The sequence below is a fragment of the Cnephaeus nilssonii genome, assembly GCF_951640355.1.
Source record: "Cnephaeus nilssonii genome assembly, chromosome: 13".
Lineage (NCBI taxonomy): Eukaryota > Metazoa > Chordata > Mammalia > Chiroptera > Vespertilionidae > Cnephaeus > Cnephaeus nilssonii.
The window spans coordinates 71,389,954-71,414,626 of NC_137084.1; the positions used below are offsets into that span (position 1 = coordinate 71,389,954).

Sequence of the window (24,673 nt, forward strand, 5' to 3'; positions counted from 1 at the left end):
TGGGGTCCCTTGGCCTGGCCTGTGCCCTCTCATAATCTGGGACCCCTCAGGGGATGTGGGAGAGCTGGTTTCAGCCTGATGGTGGAACAGCTGGTCGCTATGATGTGCACTGACCACCAGGGGGCAGACGCTCAATGCAGGAGCTGCCTCCTGGTGGTCAGTGCCCTCCCACAGGGATGTGCTGCTCAGCCAGAAGCTGGGCTTACAGCTGGTGAGCTCAGCGGCTGTGGCGGGAGCTTCTCCCACCTCTGCGGCAGTCAGACATCCCCCAAGGGCTCCCAGACTGCGAGGGCGTAGGCCGAGCTGAGGGACCCCCTCCCCCTCCCAAGTGCACGAATTTCGTGCACTGGGCCTCTAGTAGTAACATATTTGTTGAATGACATCTGTTTAGTGCTTAGATAGCCACTAGTTAGCTACTGAGTTATTAGGTAAGCACTCAAGATACATTAGATAAGCACTTAAATTATTTTTATGTAATAAAAATGAAAATAATTAGGCATTTTTTTCGGCTGCCATTTATAGAGTATAAAACTTAGAAAGAAAAACATTCTTAATATGCTCAAACTTAAATGATTCAAATGACAAATAATAGTAAGTACTATCATTACTTTTGATACCTGAGTTTGTAAAAGTTTAATTTTTCAGTCAATTCAAAACTGACCTGGTTCACACTATTAACTGCCAGACAAACGTTACGTTTAAAAAACTATTCTTTGTTAATGAAGGCTTTTTGTGCTCTTGTAAGAGACAAGATTCTGGTCTACATAATGAACCTAAATAGAAACTCACAAATGGTGGTTGAAATTCTGTCAACTCTGAGCCCAGTGCAATATAAAACCAGTCATTTTGCATAAACGGTTCAACATTAAAGTTTATAATGGAAACGTCAACACGTCATAACTAGTACATCACCGATGGGCTCCACTGTACTGCGGCCACACAGCAGATGTGCACAGTGGCAGACAGACGGCTTAGGAAAGTGGAGCTCTCACCATGGACACGGCGGTGCCAAGGCATTTGCGCTGCTCAAAAAGGAAGACGTGACTCAACACCTCTGATAGTCCTCTGTGTAGGCCACTTTTCATTCATTTGTAAAGCTAAGGTTTCATCATTCTTTCAAAAGGGGAATGTTGCTACACTGCTGCAGGCAATAATTTCATGGATCCTCTTATTTTTTTCCAATTTTTTTTTATTGATTAAGGCAGGGGTCCTCATACTTTTTAAACAGGGGGCCAGTTCACTGTCCCTCAGACCGTTGGAGGGCCGGACTATAGTTTAAAAAAAACTATGAACAAATTCCTATGCACACTGCACATATCTTATTTTGAAGTAAAAAAACAAAACGGCAAAAACACCCGCATGTGGCCCACGGGCCGTAGTTTGAGGACGCCTGGATTAAGGTATTACCTATGTGTCCATATCCCCCATTGCCCCCCACTCCCACCCCACTCCCATACATACGCTGGACATCTCGTCAGTTCTCCGGAAAGTCGGCTTGTCATATTTCCGCCGCCTTGGGAGCTTAAGAACCGGCGATAACGCTTCTGGATTAATTAATTCCCGTTCACAAAGCCGTACACAAGCAGTCTCCACATCTAAGCCAGTGCTCCACGTTCTTAAAACCTGGTGCAGAACGTCCATGGACTTCCTCATCGCACCCAGATTCCCCACAGCCACTACTGGGTTAGGTGTGGCTTAATTTCTTGGGCAAGTAACCCATCCCCTGGTATACCTGGTTTGTAGCTGGATTAACTACCAACATACATTTCCAACTCGTTTTACTTTTTCATAGGTTAGTCTAGCTAAATACTGTATTATTTGAGTAGCTCGAAATATTTAATTACTTAGCTCTTTAAATAAAGAGGAGCAAGCCAGATTTTGAAGTCATGATCTGTACTTGAATAAAAAGCTCAGTTCTTTCACACGGAAACTGTGATTTACGTAGCAAGCAGCAACCTCTCAAGGACTCACAGAAGGCATGACTTCATAACTAGATATTCAAAAATCTTCCTGGCTTCTCAAGCTCTTATAATTATCCCCTGGCCTGAACTCCATTCCACGTACAGCCTGCACCTCAGAATTTACCACGGCGAATGATGTGCTTCCTGCAGTGCACAATCATTTCTTGCATTCGAGGTCAAGTCCTGCTGATTACTGCTTCTAAACGTTTCACGCATTGATTTCTTCACCCCTGTCTCAAGCCTCACCTCTGATTTTCTTTTTTCTCTTTAAAATCTTTATTGTTCAAAATATTAATATGTCCCCTTTTTACCCCCATTGACCCCTTCTAGCCCACCCTCACCCGCTGCCCCAGACCTTCACCACCCTATTGTCTGTGTTCAGGGTTATGCATCTAGGCGTACAAGTAATTTAGTTCATCTCTTCCCACCCACGCCTTCCCCCTGAGATTGTGATTTTCTGCACTGCTACCAAAATGAGTTTCATGAAACTTGCAAATTGGTCTCCTTAACTGAATTTCTCAGTGACTTTCAGCAATGAAATCCAAACTCCTGTTCATAGAAGTGTGACTCTTTCAAACTGTTGTCTGCTAGTTCTCTCTTCTCAAATCTCTCTGCTCCCACCTCACACCCAGGGCACCATTCATACCAGATTATTTGCTCCTTCCCATGCATGCTTCACATTTTCTCTGTATTGTTCTGTAACCACCTAACTTAAAAAGAAGATAATTTTTTTTAGTACTCAGAAATTGGAGGCTTACTGGTGTCATCCCCTTCCCTTTCTCTGTCCCTTCCTTCTAACAGATTAAAGATGTGTGGCACCTTTTAATTGTTTCAAATGCTTCTTACACATTGTTCAGATAATTATACTTCAGAAAACAATGAGAAATTTGAAAATCAAAGGTGAATTTTAAGAGCATTAGTTGATTTTTTAATTGTAAAAACTTACTAAGCTTTTCTGAAGGGGGCAGGGTACTCATGATTCTGAGTTCCATCCATTGTCTTTGTAGTGCTCAATGAACAGTTTATCACAGTAGAGATAAAAAGTGATTTCAGAAGCATTCCTGAATCTTAAACAGCACAGAAAACTTGTTTGCTTAACCGCCTTTGACAATCTATACTAATAATAGAGGAATATGCAAGTTGTCCGGGACGCCGTCACAGTAACAGTAACGACCAGACAGCAGGCTGTGTGGGGCTACCAGGCCGGCAGGGGGGTTAGTGAGGGATGACCAAATGACTGAACAGAAGGTTGCATGGGGCGACCAGGCCACCAGGAGGGGCAGTTGGGGTCAACCAGGCCAGTGGGGGGGGGGGGCAGTTAGGGGCAACCAGGTCAGCAGGGGGCAGTTGGGGGCGACAAGGCTGGCAGGAGGGGGCAGTTAGGGGCAATCAGGCAGGCAGGCAGGTGAGCAGTTAGGAGCCAGTGGTCCCGGATAGTGAGAGGGATGTCCAAGGGGTCCCGGATAGTGAGAGGCATGTCCGAGGGGTCCCGGATTGGAGAGGGTGCAGGCTGGGCTGAGAGGACCCCCACCCCCATGCACAAATTTCATGCACTGGGCCTCTAGTGAAATGATAAGAAACTAAAGTGGTTGGGTAGCAATGGGAAGGAAAAGAAAGGAATGGTTATGAAAATCCTCTGAAAGAAGTCCAGATGTTTGAAAGAGACGTTAGGTGCCTAGAAAGATAAATCCAGTGTTAGTTACTCCACATGTAGTTAGTTATGCCACCCTTCCTCATTCCCACCTGTGTCTCTTCTTCCTTCTTGGGTCAGATAGAGAAAGGACTTTTATTGCCCCATAGGAAAATAGCCAGTTTTGTATCTAATTTAGCAATCTTAATGCAGCATTTCTTTCCTAACAGACTAAGATCTCAGTTGTTCACATGCTTCTGCAAGCAGAGATCTTGTCCCCCGGCTGGTTCTTTCCTTAATGGGTTGAGTAAAACTTTGACATGTGCTAAAAAGTAATTTGTCTGAGTATTTTGTATTATGGTATCTAACTGTTGGTAAAACCCAACCTGTGAGTGTAATCACATTTAGAAGACCTGTTTGACGTAAGCCAAGCTTTTGTTTATGAGCAGCATCCATGGGTCATAAACATACCTAGGTGTTTGGCAGCTGCTGGTCTCCTACTGTTCACTGAATGACAGAAAGAAACTGCAAACTATTGTCACCCCCCCCCCCCCCCCCCGGTCCTGATCACCATGAGTGACATTGTCATTATTCTTCAATGGGGAGTGCTGTGGGAGCAGGCAGGGAGCTTCCCAGTGGTTCTCTAACACACATAATTTTTTGAAGCCCTTTATCTTTCACAGCGGCATTGTCCAATATGGTAGCTACTTAACCACACGTGCTACTAAAATTTCAATGAATTAAAATGAAATAAGCCCTAGCTGGTTTGGCTCAGTGGATAGAGCATCTGTCTGTGGACTGAAGGGTTCCGGGTTCAATTCCAATCGAGCGCACTTACTGGTTGTGGCTTGATTCCCTGCCCTGGTAAGGCAACCAATGATGTGTCTCTCTCACATCAGTGTTTCTCCCTGTCTCTCCCCCTCCTTTCCACTCTCTCTAAAAATCAATGGAAAAATATCCTTGGGTGAGGATTTAGAAAGAAGAAAGAAAGAAAGAAGAAAGAAAGAAAAGGAAGGAAGGAAGGAAGGAAGGAAGGAAGGAAGGAAGGAAGGAAGGAAGGAAGGAAGGAAGAAAGAAAGACTTAAAATTCAGTTTCTCAGTTGAACCAGTCGCATTGCAAGTGCTTGGCAGCCACATGTAGCTTTGGCTACCATTTTGGAGAGTGCAGATATGGAACATTTACATCTTTGCAAAACGTTCTGTTGGACAGTGCTGGTATAGGAAATTTCAGCCTTAAGTGAAAATGTACAATAAAGCAGGCTCCCAGTCCCAGGAGCACTTCTCTGCAATTCCGGCTTGAGGGATGAAACATTTAAAAAGGCATCGCTATGCTACTCCATGCCATGATGTACTTTTCGCACCCTCCCTCCTTTGGTAAATGCTATCTTTTCCAGGGGCACTCATTCATGAATGCCATCGGGTGTCAGCTGCAGCGTGAGCTCTGCGTGTGCCCCATAACCACTTCACGTGAGCTGAGGCACTTGGAAAGGAAGACGTGCTCTAACCTAGCAAATAGGATGGGGCTTTCTACTGATATGATTGTTCTCCTTACATGTATTCTACTTATTTTCCAGACACACACTGACACTGAATTGTACAGGCTTCTGTGGTCTGTGGGAAATAGTCCCAGAATAGCTTAGGCGAAAGGAAAAGAATGCGGACCTTTGGGTGTTCCTTCAAGAGGATAAGTCATGAGGAAAAATTAGCTAGAATTCGAGGAAATAAGCAGAAGCCATAGAGAAGTGGTAGCACTCAGACCTCTGCAGCCTAACCCTCCCCAGCATATGGCTCTCGATGGCATCATTGACAGCTTTGGAGAGTTGCCCCTTTAGATTACAAACTTCCTGGGGGATGACCATGTTTACCTTGTGAGATATTTAGCACCTGATAAATGGCACTCAACTAATATAACCTAATATAGAGGATTATAACAGTTGCAGCTTCAGAACAATGAGGCCACTTGCAGCCACGCAGGGCCTTCTACTTGAGGTGGAAGGTATGCTGGTGATGACCATAGCCTAGGCTTTGGCTTCAGGTTTGTTGTTTTTTTAAATATATTTTATTGATTTTTTTTACAGAGAGGAAGGGGGAAAGATAGAGAGTTAGAAACATCAATGAGAGAGAAACATTGATCAGCTGCCTCCTGCACACCTCCCACTAGGGATGTGCCTGCAACCAAGATACATGCCCCTGACTGGAATCGAACCCGGGACCTTCCAGTCCACAGGCTGACATTCCATCCACTGAACCAAACCGGTTAGGGCTTAGCTTCAGGTTTGCAGGTCCAGAGACTGAATTGTGATAGGGAGGCCAGAGTTGGTCTGGAGCTCAGTACCCAAGGTCGTAAGACAGTGATCTAGTCCCTTTGGTTCCTGTATAATGGAAGACATTTCTTTCCAGAGACTAAACTTTAACAAATAACACTCCTTACATGTTCTTGCTTGTAGTTCCAGGCACTCCTTTGTTAGTATTAAGGCTCCGAGGAGGCAGCATTAGTCCTCAAAGGATTCTGTAGAATCCATAGAATAAAATACAAATGGTGTCCCCTGGATTTGTGCCATGTGGCAGCCTGGGAATCCTAGCACCGATAATTGAAGAGTTTTGAGGTCTATATTTTTCACTCTGTGGTAAGAATTGACAAAACAACAGATCGCGTCACTCTGGTGATTGGCTTGTCAAAGTCTTCTCAGTGCTTTCCTCTTCGAGAATGTGGCCAGTGCTTGTTCTTAGCTTTTTCCTTTTCTAGGCTCCCAAAGACTGTTCACTTTCTAGCACCTGATTTTTGCTCAGATGTAGTTCACCTCAGCCCCGAGCAGGGACACTTTTAAAAACATAACATGTTTTGCCCTGTCGTTGTAAGTAATCAAGATTGGACTAAAGTAGATTTAGATGTAGAAATATAAATATGTTTTCCACTATCTACCCCTACTTTCCATTTAACGTCCAAAGTCATCTTTATCCAAGATTAAAAGGGCTTAATCATTGCAAGAAATGTTTTTTTCTTTGATGTTCTATTAAAGTTACACGTAACATCACTGTTTTCTATTGTGAAAGGCAGTAGAAAAGAAAACGTGGGTAAGGATATTGTTGAAATCAGATTGCCTGGGGCTCTTATATATCTTAACCTCTCTGTATTGCCCGTCTATAAAATGAGAATAACAATAGTGCCTTTTTTATAGGGTTGTTGCAAGGACTGAAGAGCTATGGCATGTAAGTTGCCTAGAACAGTTCTTGGCATGAACAACACACTCAGTAAATGTGAGCTTTTCTTCTCCCTCTCCCTGTCTTTATCCTCACTTTCCATCCTCTCTCAATGTTTTGCTTAACTATTTTAGTATAAAATTATTTTTACTATGAAATACACAACCATGGTTCCTAAACATGTGAACATTGCATCATGTTGTAATTGAATAATTGTATTCTCAATTTTTTTCCTTTCTGTCTAGGTTGTTCTCCTATTAGTGTTTGGTTACCATAACTACTTGCATGTGTAATGCCTCACTCCAAATTATACCCCACTTCCACCCTAATCCCACCAAGATCTTGTTACCTGATGTCTAAGCTCACAATGACTGGCTCTTTAACAGAAGCATGGGATTTTTCTATAGTAAGCAGCTAGTCAAAATATCTAAGCCAAGACTGACTGGCTCCTGCCACCGAACAGTCTTTTGTGATGTCTCCTCATATGATTATAAGGCACAGTGCTCAGGGAAAGCAGACTCATTTTAATAAAATTACAGGCACAGCATAACTAGCAAAGTAAATCTGCTGGGAAAAATAATTGTGCTCCGAAGCATACATGATTTAGGACAATGCTGCATAAAAATATGTTATTACTCCCTTCCACTACTGCAGATAATTAAGAGTTGATTGCTACTTAAAACACAGTGAGCTTTCTGCATGTGAAAACAGGAATTCATAGTTTGTTATTCCCTACTTTCCTTGCTTAGAGAACTAAAAACCAGCCATCCCAGGTCCTGAACCAGTGAAAGCCTCAACTGGCAAAAAAGGGGGTCTCAAATCTAATGAGATGGGAGGAATAAATTATCTTTTTGTTTTGTTTTTTAATTTTATATATTTATTTTATTTTAATACTCACCCAAGGACATGCTTAGAGAATGGAACAGAGATAGAAAAAGAGAGAAACATAGATGTGAGAGAAAAACACTGATCAGTTGCCTTCCGTACATTCCCCAACTGGGGTTTGAACCCACAACCCAGGTATGTACCCTGACCAGGAACCGAACTGGCACAGGATAACGCTCAAGTAACTGAGCCATTCTGGCCGGGCAGATCAATTATCTTGACCCCCTGCCACACAACATATTAGTGTTTCTACTGAATGGGGCGTGTAAGTCAAATGCTAGCAAGAGCTGGGAGAAACTAGCAGGGGCAGAGGATATGGCTACCTCCATGCAGAAACAACACTGCTATGGAGATCAAGGAAGTGTAACCAATTCTTCTCTGGTTAGGGCAGGAGTTACTACCCAAGGGATTCAGGCCCAGGGGAGCATGGGGCTTCCTAGTAATCTGGTAGGAATCAGCATCACATTGGTTGGGAGGTCCTTTCAAAATAGCGTGAGAGAGAACAAAAGCAGGGCCTCGCCCCAGGAAAGAAGCTGTCAGGTAGGGAGATTCCAAAGCTCCCTTCCAGCTGAGCTGGGGCTCAGGACCAGGTTTCAGCCTTACAATCCAGCCCCAGTTGTACCCCAATGGAGGGAAAAGTGGAAACAGGAGAGGACTAGTCATGCAGATAGACCACAGAGTGGGGATGTGAAAGGAGAGCATCCACTCGGCTAGATTCAACCAGAACCACCAGATGCTCCACGAAACAGCCGTCACCTGATTCCTTTGTACACAAAGTGCTTCCAATATCCTCTTATTTATTTACTTATTTATTTAGCCTCACCTGAGAGTATTTTTAAAAAATCTTTACTATTGAAAGTATTACATATGTCACCTCCCCCCCCCCCCCCCCCCCCCATGGAATCCTTCTAGCCAGCCCCAGGCTTTCACCACCCTATTGTCTGTGTCCATGGGTTATGTATATATGCATACAAGGTCTTTGGTTGATCTTTTCCCACCCACCCACCCACACCTTTCCTCTGAGAGTCATCAGTCTGTTCCACGCTTCTATGTCTCTGGATGGATCTACTTTGTTCATCAGTTTAAATTTGGTCATTAGATTCCACATATGAGTGAGACCATGTGATACTTGTCTTTCTCTGACTGGCTTATTTCACTTAGCATGGTACTCTCCAGGTCCCTCCATGCTGTCTCAAAGGGTAAGAGATCCATCGTTTTTACTGCTGCGTAGGATTCCATGGTGTAAATGTCCCACAGCTTTTTTATTCACTCATCTACTGATGGGCACTTGGGCTGCTTCCAGATCTTAGCTATTATAAATTATGCTGCTATGAACATAGCAGTGAATACATTCTTTCTGATTGGTGTTTCAGGTTTCTTAGGACATAGTCCCAGAAATGTGACCACTGGGTCAAATGGCAGTTCCAGTTTTAATTTTTTGTTCCATATTGTTTTGCACAGTGGCTGCACCAGTTTGCATTCCCAGCACCAGTGTACTAGGGTTCCCTTTTCTCCACATCCTTTCCAGCACTTGTCACTTGTTGATTTGTTGATGATAGCCATTCTGACGTGTGTGAGGTGATACCTCATTGTAATTTTAATTTGCATCTCTTTGATGATCAGTGACTTTGGGGATTTTTTCATGTCTCTTGGACATTTGTAAGTCCACTTTGGAGAAATGTCTATTTAGGTCCTTTGCCCCTTTTTAATTGGATTGTTTGTTTTCCTTTTGTTAAGTTGTATGAGTTCCTATACATTTAGGATATTAACCCTTTATCAGATGTATCACTGCCAAATATGTTCTTTCATACAGTGGGTTCCCTTTTCATTTTCTTGATGATTTCTTTTGCTGTGCAGAAGCTTTTTATTTTGATGTAGTACCATTTGTTTATTTTCTCCTTAGTTTCCCTTGCCCTAATAGGGGCTTAATCACAAGGAACAACAACAGCCTATAATTATTGGAATTGAGAGTCTATCAGTGCTCGGCAAACTCATTAGTCAACAGAGCAGGTGGCTCGCGAGCTGCAGTTTGCCGACAACTGCCCTAGGAGATGTATCGGTAAACATATTGTTACAAGAGATGTCTGAGACTTTGCTGCCTATGATCTCTTCTAGGATTTTTATGGTTACACATCTTATATTTAAGTCTTTTATCCATTTTGAGTTTATTCTTGTGTATGAAGTAAGTTGGTAGTCTTGCTTCATTTTTTCGCATGTATCCATCCAATTTTCCCAACACCATTTATTGAAGAGATTGTCTTGACTCCATTGTATGCTCTTACCTCCTTTGTCAAATATTAATTGAGCATAATGGCTTGGGTCGATTTTTGGGTTCTCTGTTCTGTTCCATTGATCTATATGCCTGTTTTTGTGTCAGTACCAGGATGTTTTGATTACAGTGGCTTTGTAGTATAACTTGATATCTGGTATTGTGATCCCTCCAAGTTTGTTCTTTTTTCTCAAAATTGCTGCAGCTATTCATGGTCTTTTTTGGTTCCATATAAATTTTTGGAGTATTTGTTTTAGATCTGTGAAATATGCCAAACCTCCAAGGTTGCTACATCAGAAGAAGGGATCATTCTAATTCACTCCTAGATAACTTGTTAGATGGAAGGGCAGTCAGCTCACGTGTCACTGAATGTGCCATGTTTTCTCATGCCTCTGCACAGTTAGTCACACTGTGCTCTCTTCCCAGAAGTCCCCCTCCCAATCCCATCTCTTGCCCTGCTAACTCTTAGAGGTGTTCCAAGATTCAGCTGAGGATGACTGCAAATAGGAAGCCCTTTCAGAAACCTTAACACTGACCTAGGAGCTTCCCTCACTCTGCCCCACTATCTGCAGTCCTAATCACCCCAGGGATTCATCTGTCAGAGCCACCACATGCTTTGAAATGCCTTCAACAAAAATGTATTTATGGTAGATACTGTTTTAGGCACTGAAGCAAAAACAGACTAAAATACCTGCTCCAATAGGACTTATTTTTGGTGAGGAAAACAGTCCATACATGAATGAATATATTCTTGTAATAGTATACTATGCTATGAAAGAGGTATGCATCTTGCTATGATTTCCAGGATGTATTATTTGTCTAGTGTAATTCTGGATTCAGTCAATCCCTTTCTTATGATGCTACTTAACCTAGATGGATCTCTAGATTCCATGTTTCTGATAAACTAGATAGATCTAGACATTGGATTGAATTCATAGTGTTTTGTCTTTTGTTTTTGGCAAAAATGCCTTGTCAGCGATGCTATGTACTTCCTATTGTATCACATCATAAAGAATATAATGTCTGGCCCGGAAGGCCTGGCTCAGTGGCTGAGCGCCGACCTATGAACCAGAAAGTCACGGTTCAATTTCCGGTCTGGGCACATACCCATGTTGCAGGCTCGATCCCCAGTATGGGACATGCAGAAGGCAGCTGACCATTGGAAAATGAGTGAACAGTGGCTGCACCAGTCTGCATTCCCACCAGCAGTGCACGAGGATTTCTTTTTCTCTGCATCCTCGCCAGCACTTTGTTGCTTGTTGATTTGTTGATGATAGCCATTCTGACAGGTGTGAGATGGTACCTCATTGTCATTTTGATTTGCATCTCTCAGATGATTAGTGACTTTGAGCATGTTTTCATATGTCTTTTGGCCTTCTCTATGTCCTCTTTCGAGAAGTGTCTATTTAGGTCCTCTGCCCATTTTTTTGGTTGGATTTTTTATCTTCCTTTTGTTAAGTTGTATGAGTTCCCTGTAAATTTTGGAGATTAGACCCCTATCGGAGATAACATTGGCAAATATGTTCTCCCATGCAGTGGGCTTTCTTATTGTTTTGTTGGTGCTTTCTTTTGCTGTGCAGAAGCTTTTTATTTTGATGTAGTCCCATTTGTTTATTTTCTCCTTAGTTTCCATTGACCCAGGAGCTGTATCAGTAAAGATAGCCTCAGGTGAGGATTAATCAAAAAAGGGAAAAAAATTCATTATATATTACTGGTGGGCTATATTAGGGACAAAAATCATCTTTATATATAAAACCCTAATATGCAAATAGACTGAATGGCGGAACAACTGAACTGGTTACTATGATGTGCACTGACCACCAGGGGGCGTGCGGGGAACATGGTGGGCGTCGGCAGGAGGCAGCAGAGCATGGAACATGGTGGGCGTCAGCCACGGCAGGATGGTAGAGCAGGTGAGCGGGGGTGCCAGACCAAGGTGGGGTGCCAGTCATTGGGGCGAGCCTCTGGGGGTTATGGAAAATTCTTTGCTCCCGCATGCCACAGTCCTGCTGTGTGCTCACATCTGCTGCTGACGCCAGCCCTGCTTGCACCTGCTGGCCCTGATCGCTCGGCACTGTCAGCGGGTGTGAGCAGCAGCTGCCAGCCCCGTTTTCCCCTTAGGGCTTCTCCACCTCACCCTGCTCCTGAGGGGCGATTGGGGCAGCAGCCGCTGCTCGGACCTGCTGCCGGTGACGGCCCTGCTCACACCTGCTGCCGGTGCCAGAGTCACCGCTTGCACCCACTGCTGGCACCGGCCCCACTCACACCCGCAGCCGGAGCTGCCACTTGCACCTGTTGCCAGCGTCTGGCGCCTGCCCCGATCGCCCCTGAGGGCTTCTCCACCTCACTCCGCTCCTGAGGGATGATTGGGGCAGCAGCTGCTGCTCGAACCACTGCTGGCGCCAGCCCCAGTTGCTCTGTGCTGTCAGCGGGTGTGAGCAGGGCTGGCGCCTCAGCATGTGGGAGCAGTGGCGGCAGGAGCGGGGCTACTGGCAGACAGGGGACCGGGGGCTGCGGCGGGAGGGGCCGGGCAGGGGCTCAGAGGATGGGCCAAGACCCACCACTGTGCCCACTGCAGCCTTGCGGCCCAGTTCCTTTCAAGGTGCACGAATTTGTACACTGGGCCCCTAGTCATAAATAAATATCTAATTGCATTTAGTTGTGTTGTTGGCAACATTATTATTTTTTAAATATATTTTTTATTTCAGAGAGGAAGAGAGAGGGAGGGAGACATAGAAATATCAATGATGAGAGAGAATCATTGATGGACTGCCTCCTACATGCCTTCTACTGGAGATTAGGCGCACCTGACCTGGAATCAAACCCTGACCTCCTGGTTCCTGGGGTGACGCTCAACCACTGAACCACACTGACCGGGCATTAGAAACATTGATAAATATATTTCAAAATATAGATACAAGGATAAAACAAAGTTATGCTAATAACATTAGGAACCAGAATTTTAATGAGTAATAACACGAATACAAAATCAAAGATAAATAAAAATCAAATTGGAAGTACCTGTATGAATTCATAACATTTTTTTTCTTTAGAAAACATACATATTTACTAGCTCTGTCCATTTTAATTGCCTAAGAATAATGACCACCTGTTAGCAAGGACACCATAAGTGCCAAAATTGTATCCAGATATCATTTTCCACATGACTGATTCCAATCTGGAATAGAAAATGTGAAAGATGAGAGCCAGGGAAGGGGCTCTCACTGGTCAAACCTGGACAGTTTAAGCATCAAGATAAATACTGATAATGACGTATATCCCTCTGAATAAAAATGACTCCACTGAATAAAATAGAAATGAGTACATACTGATATTAAAAATGAATAATTTGAAAGTTTGATGAGGAATTTGTATAGTTTCAAGAACTGCTTCAAAAAATACTTAATTACAAAAGGAAAAAGTAACTTTGTAGTGGAGAAGTTTGGCAGACACACTTTATTTAAATTATCAGAGTTAACATCACTAGCATTGGAACGAATGGAAACTGTGTTGATAGGATGCAATGAGAGCCGTCACACTTGTGTAATAGTTCTGCACAAGATGCCTAACCTGAGTCTAATCACAAAGAAGCCTCAGACAAACACTCCTACTTGAGTATTATTCTATAAGGTAACTGTCCTGGAATCTTCATGACTCATAGTTGGTTGTGGTCAGGTGATCTACTTCTGGTTCATAAGATTTAAATGGAAGAAACTGGGCTAGATGTTAGGAAAAGTCATGATTTTTTCCAATAAAAATCGGGTAGGCTTAATTGGCATACACATTCTGCCCTTTGTTATACCCTCTTATTCCTTCAGTTTTTGTCTTTATAGATGCTATGCATAAATGTGGAAAAACGCAGTGCATTCCTTGTGACTATGAAGACTTAAGTCACAGATGAATGTTACAAAGCAGAAAAGAAGAAACAATCCAATTCCTTCGGCAACTGCAACAAACCTGAACCAGCTACCTGCAGGCTCCTTATTACAATACCCCTCACTAAATTAAACCATCAGGTGTGGCCGCACGCAAGCTAGTCAAAACAACTTGCTGTTCACCCATTTTTCTTTGTCAACCAGTCTAGTTCCACTCCCTGACCCCAACATTTTTTTTTTGTTGGTATTTTTACTGGTATTGCATTGTATTTAGAAATTAATTTATGGGCAATTGATTTTTTTATGATGTTGAGCTTTCTTCAAGCACATGGTATACGTCTTCATTTGTTCTAGTCTTTTTGCCTTGAGTAGGATTTAAAAGTTTTTGTCATATACTTTTGCATGTTGTGCTATAATTGCTTTGAAGATTTGGTATTTATTTTTATTTGCCTCATAATAATTGATGCAAGGGGGGAACAGATGTTTTTCTGAAACCCCCCAAAATCTGAAAAAGATTTTTAATATCATTTGATTTATGATAAAAATCAGTCAATGTAGTTAGTTAGTGGATTAAATATCCCAAGGTCAATTAGTAAATTAAAATTCACTTTTCTATAACAAAAATATGAGTACGTTCTAGTTTATATAGTAAGCAAATAAAGATTACATGTTCAAAGTTAAGATTGCCCTATGGGTGGGGGGTTGGGGGGGAAGAGGAACACCTGTAATAATCTGAACAATAAAGATTTATTATATATATATAAAAAGATTGCCATAGATTAGTGAAGTAGAAACTCCTGAGAAAGTTTTTTTGTAAACACAAATTCAATTTTACAAAACCTGGAAAAAAAAAAAGTCTATTTACCTAATCTGGATTATCTTTATATTTGTAATATCTTTCAGGTATCTACTTTATAATTATTCTCCAGCCTTCTTTACCTTTATGACTATAAATATAATCTCGAAGCCCTTGATCAATATTTCAGAATGTCTTCTTAATGCAACTTCAAGTTTGGGAGACAGGAACATAAAACCACAAATACTACACAAATAAATAGGTAATGCACACTGTAATGAAAAGTGCTGAATGAATAAGTGTGAGCAAATAATAAGAGGTCAGAGAAAAAAACAGTGTAAAATTAATAACGGCTTAGTTTAAATAAGCAGCGATAAATTATGGAAGGCAATGCAAAGTTCACATGACTTTTCCAAATACGGGGAGGTGGGGGGTGGTTGCGGAGGGGGGAGGTAAGCCACCAAAGCAAAATGCCGAATCTTCAAAGTAATTGTGCCCGGCCGGCTACCTTTCAGGCCAGTCTCCCTCCAGCCGGGGAATTCTTTGGCGAGAAGGGCGCTTTTGGGGAAAAGTTGAGAGATGGACGGACTTAACCTCTGTGAGTTTCTACCTTACTCCGGTGATTTTAAGAGGAAATAGGTCAGAATGCTGTTGGTATCGTGCATGTTCGGTGACATTAATCCTAGCCAGGGGGACCCCAATAAGCGAAGGAGGGCAGTTCCTAAGTCATGTCTTCCCGTCCCCCCTGAAACCCTATGTGTGGGGGGGTCCCCCCTGAACCACACGGGCCACTCAGACCCGCGCATGCTCTCTCGGTGGAGCACGCCCGTTCCTTCCCCGGTAGGAAGTCCTGTTTGTTTATTAAATTACGACAGCCGTAAACTGAGCCTTTGCGACGGCTTCCTAACTTTACGGCGTCAACAACTATGGCGGCTGCCGGGGGTCGATTTGAAAGTGCGAGGAGTATCGAAGAGCGTAAGGAGCAGACCCGGATCGCCAGGGCCGAGGTGTTGCGCCAGGTACTTCGGTTCTGGGGCTTTTAGAACCATTGAGAGTTGAGGGAATGGAGGCCTCTGGGAGCTAAGGCCTGGCCCTCCTCCCACCCGAACTCCTCTCCCCGCCTCAGTGCCATCTGTCTGGGCGGAAGGGGTTCTCCCTGGGGGATGCGCGCGAGCTTTGGGGCATCTCCCGTCTCCCAGATGCGCTGGCTGGCTCCGGTTGCTCCTTTTCTTTCCAGGAAGCCCTGTTTCTGTCCTCTTGGGTTTCCTTACCTTTTACATGGTTCTTCCTTGACATTTCTGGCACCCAGCCTGCGCCCTTTCCAGGGTCTCCCCGGCGTATTTCACAGCCCCCGCCCTCGCTCCTGCTGTGAAATGAAAATTTCCATTTTCAGGAACACATGTAAGACGCATTGGAGCAAATTGTGTTTGACCGTTTCATGCTGTCTACTATTGGTATCAATTCCTGGCTTATTGTATACCCTTACTGATCCAAACGAGGGTTGACAGCAGAGACCCAGAAAATTTAGCTCCTGGAAAAAGGTTGAGGAACACTGTATTTCTCATTAACCCTTTGCACTCGCTTGCTTTTTACTTGATTCCTTTATTCTAATGCTAACCATGTCGAGTCACACTCGACATACGAGTGCAAAAGGTTAAGATGGAGAGAATGGAGGAAGTAAATTGTATTGAATTATCTGAAAAGAGGTAAGAAATGTGGCAACGAAGGGGAGATCATCATAGAGTACAAGTGAGGGTTTTTATTTTTCTTGGTTTGGAGATAGAAGATTTTAAACGGCTTTAAGTGCTGATGAGAAGGAGCAGGTAGAGGAAACAGGAGAAGGCATAATGACGACAGCCAGATTTGAAAGGGGTGGGGGAGAAGAGTGGATGGTTAATCTTGGACAAGTGAAAGGTCAGTGTTCTTTGGTTTCAGCATATGTAACATAATAGGAATAATAAAATATTTTTTACCCTTGTCTCTGGTATTTCAGGCAGTTTTTGGAGGGAGTAGTGTTTGTAAGCTGTGATAAATTTTATAATAGAGAGATACTTAGAGGTTGAGAAGGACAAGCCCAGCTTTGGAATTTGGGGAGAGAATCAAAGGGCAGGAACAACCTCCCAGGAAGAACTTACTTTATTTGACTGTTGTTGAAGGATGAATAAAAATTAGCAATCTGATCATTTGTTTTTAGAAAGATGATTCTTCCTGAAGTATTTTGGGGTGGTGGGTAGAGGGCTATGGGCATTGCAGATAGAAGTTGGGAGGTAAGTCACTTATCAGTGACAGAAGTCTCAGGCAGTAGCACTTGGATGGTGAAGGGGAAAGAGATTCAAGCCAGACTTTAGGTTGGGAGCTTAAGGAAAGGGAGGGTCTAGACTAGGTCCTAGGATTCTGTCTTTGATTGGTAGCTCAATTGACTAGAAATTGGTAATTTGATTGGTAGTGTGGAAGGGGAGTTTTTTTTTGTTTTTTTACTAAAATGTTTCCTACATTTTTTAAAAAATATATATTTTATTGATTTTTTACAGAGAGGAAGGGAGAGAGATAGGGAGTTAGAAACATCAATCAGCTGCCTCCTGCACGCCCCCTACTGGGGATGTGCCTGCAACCAAGGAACATGCCTTGACCAGAATCCAACCTGGGACCTTTCAATCCGCAGGCCGATGCTCTATCCACTGAGCCAAACCAGCCAGGGCTGTTTCCTACATTTTGATAGAAGCAAATTCCTGGCAAGGGACAGTTGATTCATGAGAACATGAATGAAAATGAGAGAAGATTTTGTTTTACTTTTTTTATGAAAAGCAGTTGACTCTGTTAATTCCTCCCCCCCCCCCCCCCCCAACTTTCATTTTAGGCTAAAGCCAATTTTGAGAAGGAAGAAAGGCGTAAAGAACTTAAACGACTTCGGGGTGAGGACACATGGATGCTACCTGATGTGAATGAGCGGATTGAATGCTTCTCACAGGTGAATACTAATAGGTTTACTTGATGTAAACCTGTTACGTGTCTGACTTTTTTTGCATTTACTCAGTATTGGAGGAGCAGCTTTATAGACTATTTCAAAAGTTGCAGAAAGAAGATCACATAGTGGGCATTACAGAATAGTTTTATCTCTGGAAGAAATAAAATATTTTAATATTTTGGACATTATGACATTGGACAGATTTTGTTAGTTGAATTGACTGATAGAAAGCTTAACTTCAAATTTCTGACCCACTTGTAGCAAGCTGATGCATTTTAAACTTAATGTCATGTTTTGTCTCAATACTTGTTTTCTCTTTCCATAATTTTAATTTATGCCATCTTGTTATATTTTAAATGGCCTAATAATCTACACTAATAAAAGAGTAAGATGCAAATTGACTGTACCTTTGCAACACCCACCAGCCAATCAGGAGTGAGTATGCAAATTAACCCAACAAAGATGGCGGGTTAATTTGCATATGCAAGCGCCCAGTGCCCCAGTCGCTCTGGGCCTCTGGGCAGCATGGGAAGGCAGAAAGACGGCTCTGGAAAGGGGGCTCCAGGCTGGAGCGAAAAGGTGGCTCCAGCCGGAGCAAAGGCAGTGCTGGCAGCCAGGAGAAGGAAGGCCCATTCTTGCACGAATCTTCGTGCATCGGGCCTCTAGTCTTCTATAAATTCTTTGGGGCTATAGAAGGATATATTCATACATACATAGATATGTTTGCATATATATGTTTATTTGATTATATCTGTGAAATGAATCTGCAAATAAATTAAAACTTCACTTAGTTTTGATAAGATAGCTCTATGATTTATTAGTACTGCGTATATTATAGAAGCATGTTAAGGTTTCTTTGAATATTTTATTCATTTTGTCATGTTTCTTGTCTCATTTTCTGAAAAATTTAGATTTTTACAACATAGAATTTTTTCCCCTTAAAATACTTCCTTTTAAGGTAAGATAAAATTTAATTCCCTTCTTACTTTTTCAAAATGATTATTTATAGGAACACTCTGTGAAGAAAAAGAAGAAAAAAGACAAGCATTCAAAAAAAGTAAAGAAAGAGAAGAAAAAAAAGAGCAAGGAACAGAAGTATGAAAAAAACAATGAGTCATCTGATAGTTCATCAGTAAGTATATGCTAAAACTATTCAAGCATCTACTTGAGAAAATTTTCTTTAAAGAAATAATATATGGAAACTTAAAATATATGAGAAATTAAAAAAATAATACTAGTTAGGATATGAAAATGCCTGAGAAACATCTACTTGCAAATATTCAGGAGATAGAAAGGTAAGAAGAGGGAGATGAGATTTGGGAGTCATTGCTTATTGAAGCCATTAGGATAAAGGAATTGCCTAGGGAAACTGAAAAGAAAGAAGAACACCAGCACTGAGAAGCCAAGAAAGGACACTAAGCAGAAGCGGTTGGAAAATTAGGAGAAGCAGAGGAGTACTGTACCAGTAAGGGAAAGGAGTTCGAGGCATTGCGAGTCTTATCCCTATTTGTTTTTTCATAGAAATTAATAGTTAAGTCCTTAAAGTAGAATATCCTACAAATAAAAGCCTAGGTGGTGTCGTGGGACGCCCTTGCGTGGCATCGCCACAAGATGGCCGCCCTCATGTCATCACAAGATGGCCATCACAAGATGGCTGCCACAAGATGGCTGGCAGGGGAGGGCAGTTGGGGGTGAGATCAGGCCGGCAGGGGAGGGAAGTTGGGGGCGACCAGGCCTGCAGAGGAGGGCAGTTGGGTGTGACCAAGCCTATCTTACATGAGAATGAGGTGAGAAATACAACTGCATAGTGAGAAATACAACTGAATAGTTTTGTCAAGTAGCCAGTATATCCTCCTATATAATAAAGAGCTTATATGCAAATGGTTGTCACACCCTCACGCTGTTACGCCATAACGGCTCAGACACAACACTGGGGAGGGAGGAATGGGGACCAGCCAGGCACAAATGAGCTCACAAGAGAGGAATGGGGACCAGCCAGGCTGCAGCCCAGGAGAGGGACAAGCTGCCTTCCCCGCGGTCCCAAGCATCAGTGACTGGGGCTGTGGCCCGGGAGAGGGACAAGCCGCCTGCTCCGTCTTCCCGGGTGCCAGCGCCTGTGGCTGCAGCCTGGGAAAGGCACAAGCTGCCCACCCTGCGGTCCCGGGCACCTGCAGCTGCAGCCAGCCTGGGTGAAGCCGGCTCGGGTCCTGGGTGCCTGCAGCTGGCCAGAGGGAGGGAAGCTCAGGTCCCAGGTGCCTGCAGCCGGCTGGAGGAGGAAATCCTGGGTCCCGGGTGTGGGGCCATGCGGAGGCGGTTAGGGGTGATCAGGCCAGCATGGGAGTAGTTAGGGACAATCAGGCCGGTAGGAGAGCAGTGAGGGGCGATCAGGCAGGCAGGCAGAGGTGGTTAGGTGCGATCAGGCAGGCAGGCAGAGGGTTAGGGGCAATCAGGCAGAAAGGCAGGCGGGCGGTTAGGAGCCAGCGGTCATGGATTGCGAGAGGCAGTTGGAAATCCCCCGAGGGGTCCCGGGTTGGAGAGGGTGCAGGCCGGGCTGAAAGTTTGGAAACTTTCGTGCACCAGGCCTCTAGTTGGTATATGAAAATGCCATCGATTTCTGGGTGTTAATTTTGTATCCTGTTACGTTGCCAAATTCATTTATTAAATCTAGCAGGTTTTTGGTGGAGTCTTTAGGGTTTTCTATGTACAATATCATGTCATCTGCAATTAGTGAGAGTTTTACTTCCTCCTTTCCAATTTGGATGCCTTTTTTTTCTTGTCTGTTCGCTGTGGCTAGGACTTCTAGTACAATGTTGAAGAAGAGTGATGAAAGCATACATCCCTATCTTTTTCCTGTTCTTAGAGGAATTGGTTTTAGTTTGGCCATTGAGTGTGATGTTGACTGTAGGTTTGTCATATATGGCCTTTATTATGTTGAGGTATGATCCCTTTATTCCAGTGATGGCGAACCTATGACACGTGTGTCAGCACTGACACACGTAGCCATTTCTGATGACACGCAGCCGCTGAGGCGGCCGCATGCCGAGGATGAAACATTTGCGAAATAATGTTTTTTCCTCAAAGTGACACACTACCTGAGTTATGCTCAGTTTTTTGGCGAAGTTTGACACACCAAGCTCAAAAGGTTGCCCATCACTGCTTTATTCCAACTTTGCTGAGAGTTTTTAAGAAAAACAGGTGTTGTAATTTGTCGAATGCTTTTTCAGTGTCAGTTGATTTGATCATGTGATTTTTGTCTTCCAATTTTTTTATGTTAAACTGTCTTTTTAATGGTTAACACAAAGTGGTAAGAACCAGGTATTTCTAAACTGATTTGACAATATAAATATGAGTAGACCAGAAATACATTTATAGTGATTATCTTAAAACATTGTAACTACACACACACACACACTCTCTCTCTCTCTCTCTCTCTCTCTCTCTCTCTCTCTCTCTTTCTCTCTCTCTCTGAGTGGCCAGATTATTATGACCACCTGACATTTGTAGGCAAATTAGCCGTACACTGCATCGTATGGGATATGGAAGCCGAAAGCCTTTCGAACACCTTTGCTGTCTGCGGTTACCAAGATAAAATGTCTCCAATTCGCACAGGAACACAAGGATTGGACAGTCGAGCATTGGAAAAAAGTCATGTGGTCCGATGAATCACGTTTCCAGTTGCATCATGCAGATGGCAGAATGAGAATTTGGCGGAAACAGCATGAAAGCATGCACCCCACATGCATGCATACAACCCTTCAAGCTGGTGGGGGCAGTGTTATGGTTTGGGGCATGTATTCCTGGCATGATTTGGGCCCTTTAATTTGTGTGGAACAACGTCTGAATAGCACAACATACCTAAGTATCGTTGCTGATCAGGTTCGTCCTATCATGTTGATGGCGTATCCCAATGGAGATGGCTTCTTCCAACAAGCCATGCCACAGTGCTCGTATTGTGCAGAAGTGGTTTCAAGAACATGAGGGAGACTTTACCTTGCTTAGGTGGCCCCCACCATCACCAGATCTCAATCCAATTGAGCATTTGTGGGATGAAGTTAAAAGAGCCATCAGGCAGCTGGTTCCACAACCATCAAATCTCACAGAACTGAACAGTGCTATTCATCAGGCATGGTGTCAGTTCCTCGCATCACCTTTCCACATCTCGTGGAGTCAATGCCAAGAAGAATCGCTGCAGTATTGAAGGCAAAAGGTGGCCCAACGAAGTACTGATGGGGTGGTCATAATAATCTGGCCACTCAGTGTATATGTAGTTCTCTGGTTTCTCTCTAAATCGAAAACAATACATAAATGAATGAATGAATAAATGAATAAAATCTGCTCTGCTTTGGGAAACAGTTGGCAGTTGAAATGCCAGAGACAAAAGTATGTTTGCACCATGTGGATTTTACCTTTTACAAGACATTTTTTCTGTTCTCTAGTTAGGTAGTTTTTAGAAACTTTGTGGAATGAAGGAATACTGGTTTCATTCAGGAAACCCACTTTTTCCTCGTTGGCTTCAGAGTTTCTCTGCTGTGTACTAAGAAGTGGTTTGCAGTGGGTGATTTCCAGGATCTTTCCTGCACTTGAGTTGTATAGCTCTAAAGAATGGATTTTAGAGCCAGACAGCCCTACACTTCTATCCTGGTTTTCCTATTTGGATGCCATGTAACCTGGGAAAGTTATTTAATTTCTTATCTGTAAAACCAAAATAGTATTTGATGTCAGGTTGTTTTGAGGAGTCAACATGATAGCATATGTAAAAACACTTATTCTGGTACTTAACATAGAAGAGTTGATGGATATATTTGTTGAAAACAAAACCCAAAACCTATTGAGCACATAGGGTGATGCTGACTAAATGCCATTTTGTGGATTTAACAATCTGTTATTTAAACTCAGTAAGCAAAATGCTTTCCAGCCTAGCTGTTAACTGAGATCTGTGCATTTTTAACGTCTAGAAAACTCTCAACAGTTGAAACTTTGAGGCAATCTCATTTAGTTTGGTGTTGTTTCCTTTGTTCCAGATAAGCAAAGATGTTAGTACCACTTGATGTGGGTAGGAACTGCAGTTCTGTGTTAAAGTGAGTTCTCTATTGAGCATTCTGATCTCTGTGTTCGGCTTTTCTTTGGCTTGCTAATATACTACTAAGAACTTAGAAGTGATTTGATTGGTGCTTCATGAGCACATTCCTAAATAGTTAACACGTTCTTCATATTTTCAATGTAATTGCTTAAAGGGGAATTATAGTATACGAATTTTCTCTAGGAAGTTGAATTTTTTCTATTTAACAGCACACAATTTTCATATGAAAGTATGCAAATTTGAAAATTTACTTATATGCTAAATATTCTTAGAGCTCTGAAGAGGAGTGGGTTGAGGCTGTTCCACCGCAGACTTCTGGCAAGGAAAAGGCCTGGAAGCTGAAAGGTGAAAAGTCAGAAAAAGAAGACAACCAAGGTATTCGGGTAAGCCGTCTGGTTTTAAACGAAGAAGTGTGAACTTGTAAGAATAGATTAATATTAAGTGAAAGATGATTATAATTTATTAGGTAGGAAAATTTGACTTTGAAAACCATATACTTTTATAAATACTTTTGGCAGTAATGCTGTTTGCTGAGCCTTTAGACTCCCCTCCTCCTCCTGTGAGAAAGTAAGTGCTTATCTTTGTTCTAGTTCCTCTAGAACCATGGTGGGCAAACTGCAGCTCGCGAGCCATATGCGGCTCTTTGGCCCCTTGAATGTGGCTCTTCCACAAAATACCACGGCCTGGGCGAGTCTATTTTGAAGAAGTGGCGTTAGAAGAAGTTTAAGTTTAAAAAATTTGGCTCTCAAAAGAAATTTCAATCGCTGTACTGTTGATATTTGGCTCTGTTGACTAATAAGTTTGCTGACCACTGCTCTAGAACAGTGGTTCTCAACCTTTCTAATGCCACGACCCTTTAATACAGTTCCTCATGTTGTGGTGACCCCCAACCATAAAATTATTTTCGTTGCTACTTCATAACTGTAATTTTGCTACTGTTATGAATCGTAATGTAAATATCTGTGTTTTCCGATGGTCTTAGGCGACCCTGCTAGCGGTTCTCAGTCTGTGGGTCGCGACCCACAGGGGTCGAGAACCTCTGCTGTAGAGCCTAAGACCATCGGAAAACACAGATATTTACATTACGATTCATAACAGTAGCAAAATTATAGTTATGAAGTAGCAACGAAAATAATTTTATGGTTGGGGGTCACCACAACATGAGGAACTGTATTAAAGGGTCGTGGCATTAGAAAGGTTGAGAACCACTGCTCTAGAAAGTTTCCTGCCTCTGGTTCTTGATAAGAGCAGGGGCACATTCTCCTGTGTACTTGAGGCCTGTACTGTTATCTTTATCTGACCTTTCTACCGTGCATAGAGTTTCATCACAGTTTTCTTTTCCTTCTCCTCATGTCATAATTGTCATAGCAACACTTAGAATTGGCTAGTTCACAGATTTTGGGTTATTGTTCATTTGCTTGAGGAAGAATGCTATTTATGCACTATCAGCCACAGGGAAGAAAGAATGGTGAAAAGGAACTAATGTTGGAGTGTCTGTTGTGTGTCAGACTCTGATCTGGATGCCTTAAACTTGTTTTCTTGTTTATGCCTAAAACAGTCTTGAAAAGTAGGGGTTTTATTCTATTTTACAGGGGAGAGAATAAAGCTGAGAGAGACTAAGAAACTTGCTTTAAGTTAAATATTCATGTAGGATTTAATCTAGGTTCAGCTGCCTCCAAAGTGCCTACTGTTTTCTACTAAGTGTTTATTATTAACTTTTAATTAATTTAGATCAAAATGACTTTTTTTATACAGAGGGATGAGTGGATGACTGTTGATTTTATGTCTGTTAAAACTGTGTCATCATCATCACTCAAAGCTGAAAAAGAAACAAAAAAGAAAATAGAGCAAGCAAAAACTCAAGCACTTGAACAGGTAAGATACTTAAAATACTTTAACTTTCTAATTTGCCTCAATAAACCAATAAAATATTTATACGAATGCAGTTTTACTTTAAGATATTATTTTTTTGTGGTATTTTATAAAAAATTAGTGGTAACAACTGTGAATT

The 24,673-nt window shown here is 42.5% G+C and overlaps 1 protein-coding gene across 2 annotated transcripts in view; it reads left to right on the forward strand.

Moving 5' to 3' along the window:
- The first annotated feature begins 15,514 nt into the window (after nucleotides 1-15,514).
- Nucleotides 15,515-24,673, forward strand: part of CWF19L2 (CWF19 like cell cycle control factor 2) — a 94,788-nt gene continuing 85,629 nt past the window's right edge. Inside the window, exons 1-5 of one of the 2 annotated variants that reach the window (XM_079787348.1) lie at nucleotides 15,515-15,636; nucleotides 17,475-17,585; nucleotides 18,592-18,714; nucleotides 22,935-23,045; nucleotides 24,418-24,537. In XM_079787348.1, the coding sequence (XP_079643474.1) occupies nucleotides 15,544-15,636; nucleotides 17,475-17,585; nucleotides 18,592-18,714; nucleotides 22,935-23,045; nucleotides 24,418-24,537 (558 nt within the window). In that variant the 5' untranslated portion in view covers nucleotides 15,515-15,543. Of the gene's footprint in view, nucleotides 15,637-17,474; nucleotides 17,586-18,591; nucleotides 18,715-22,934; nucleotides 23,046-24,417; nucleotides 24,538-24,673 lie in introns of those variants that run through there. The other variant, XM_079787349.1, reaches the window with a different exon arrangement.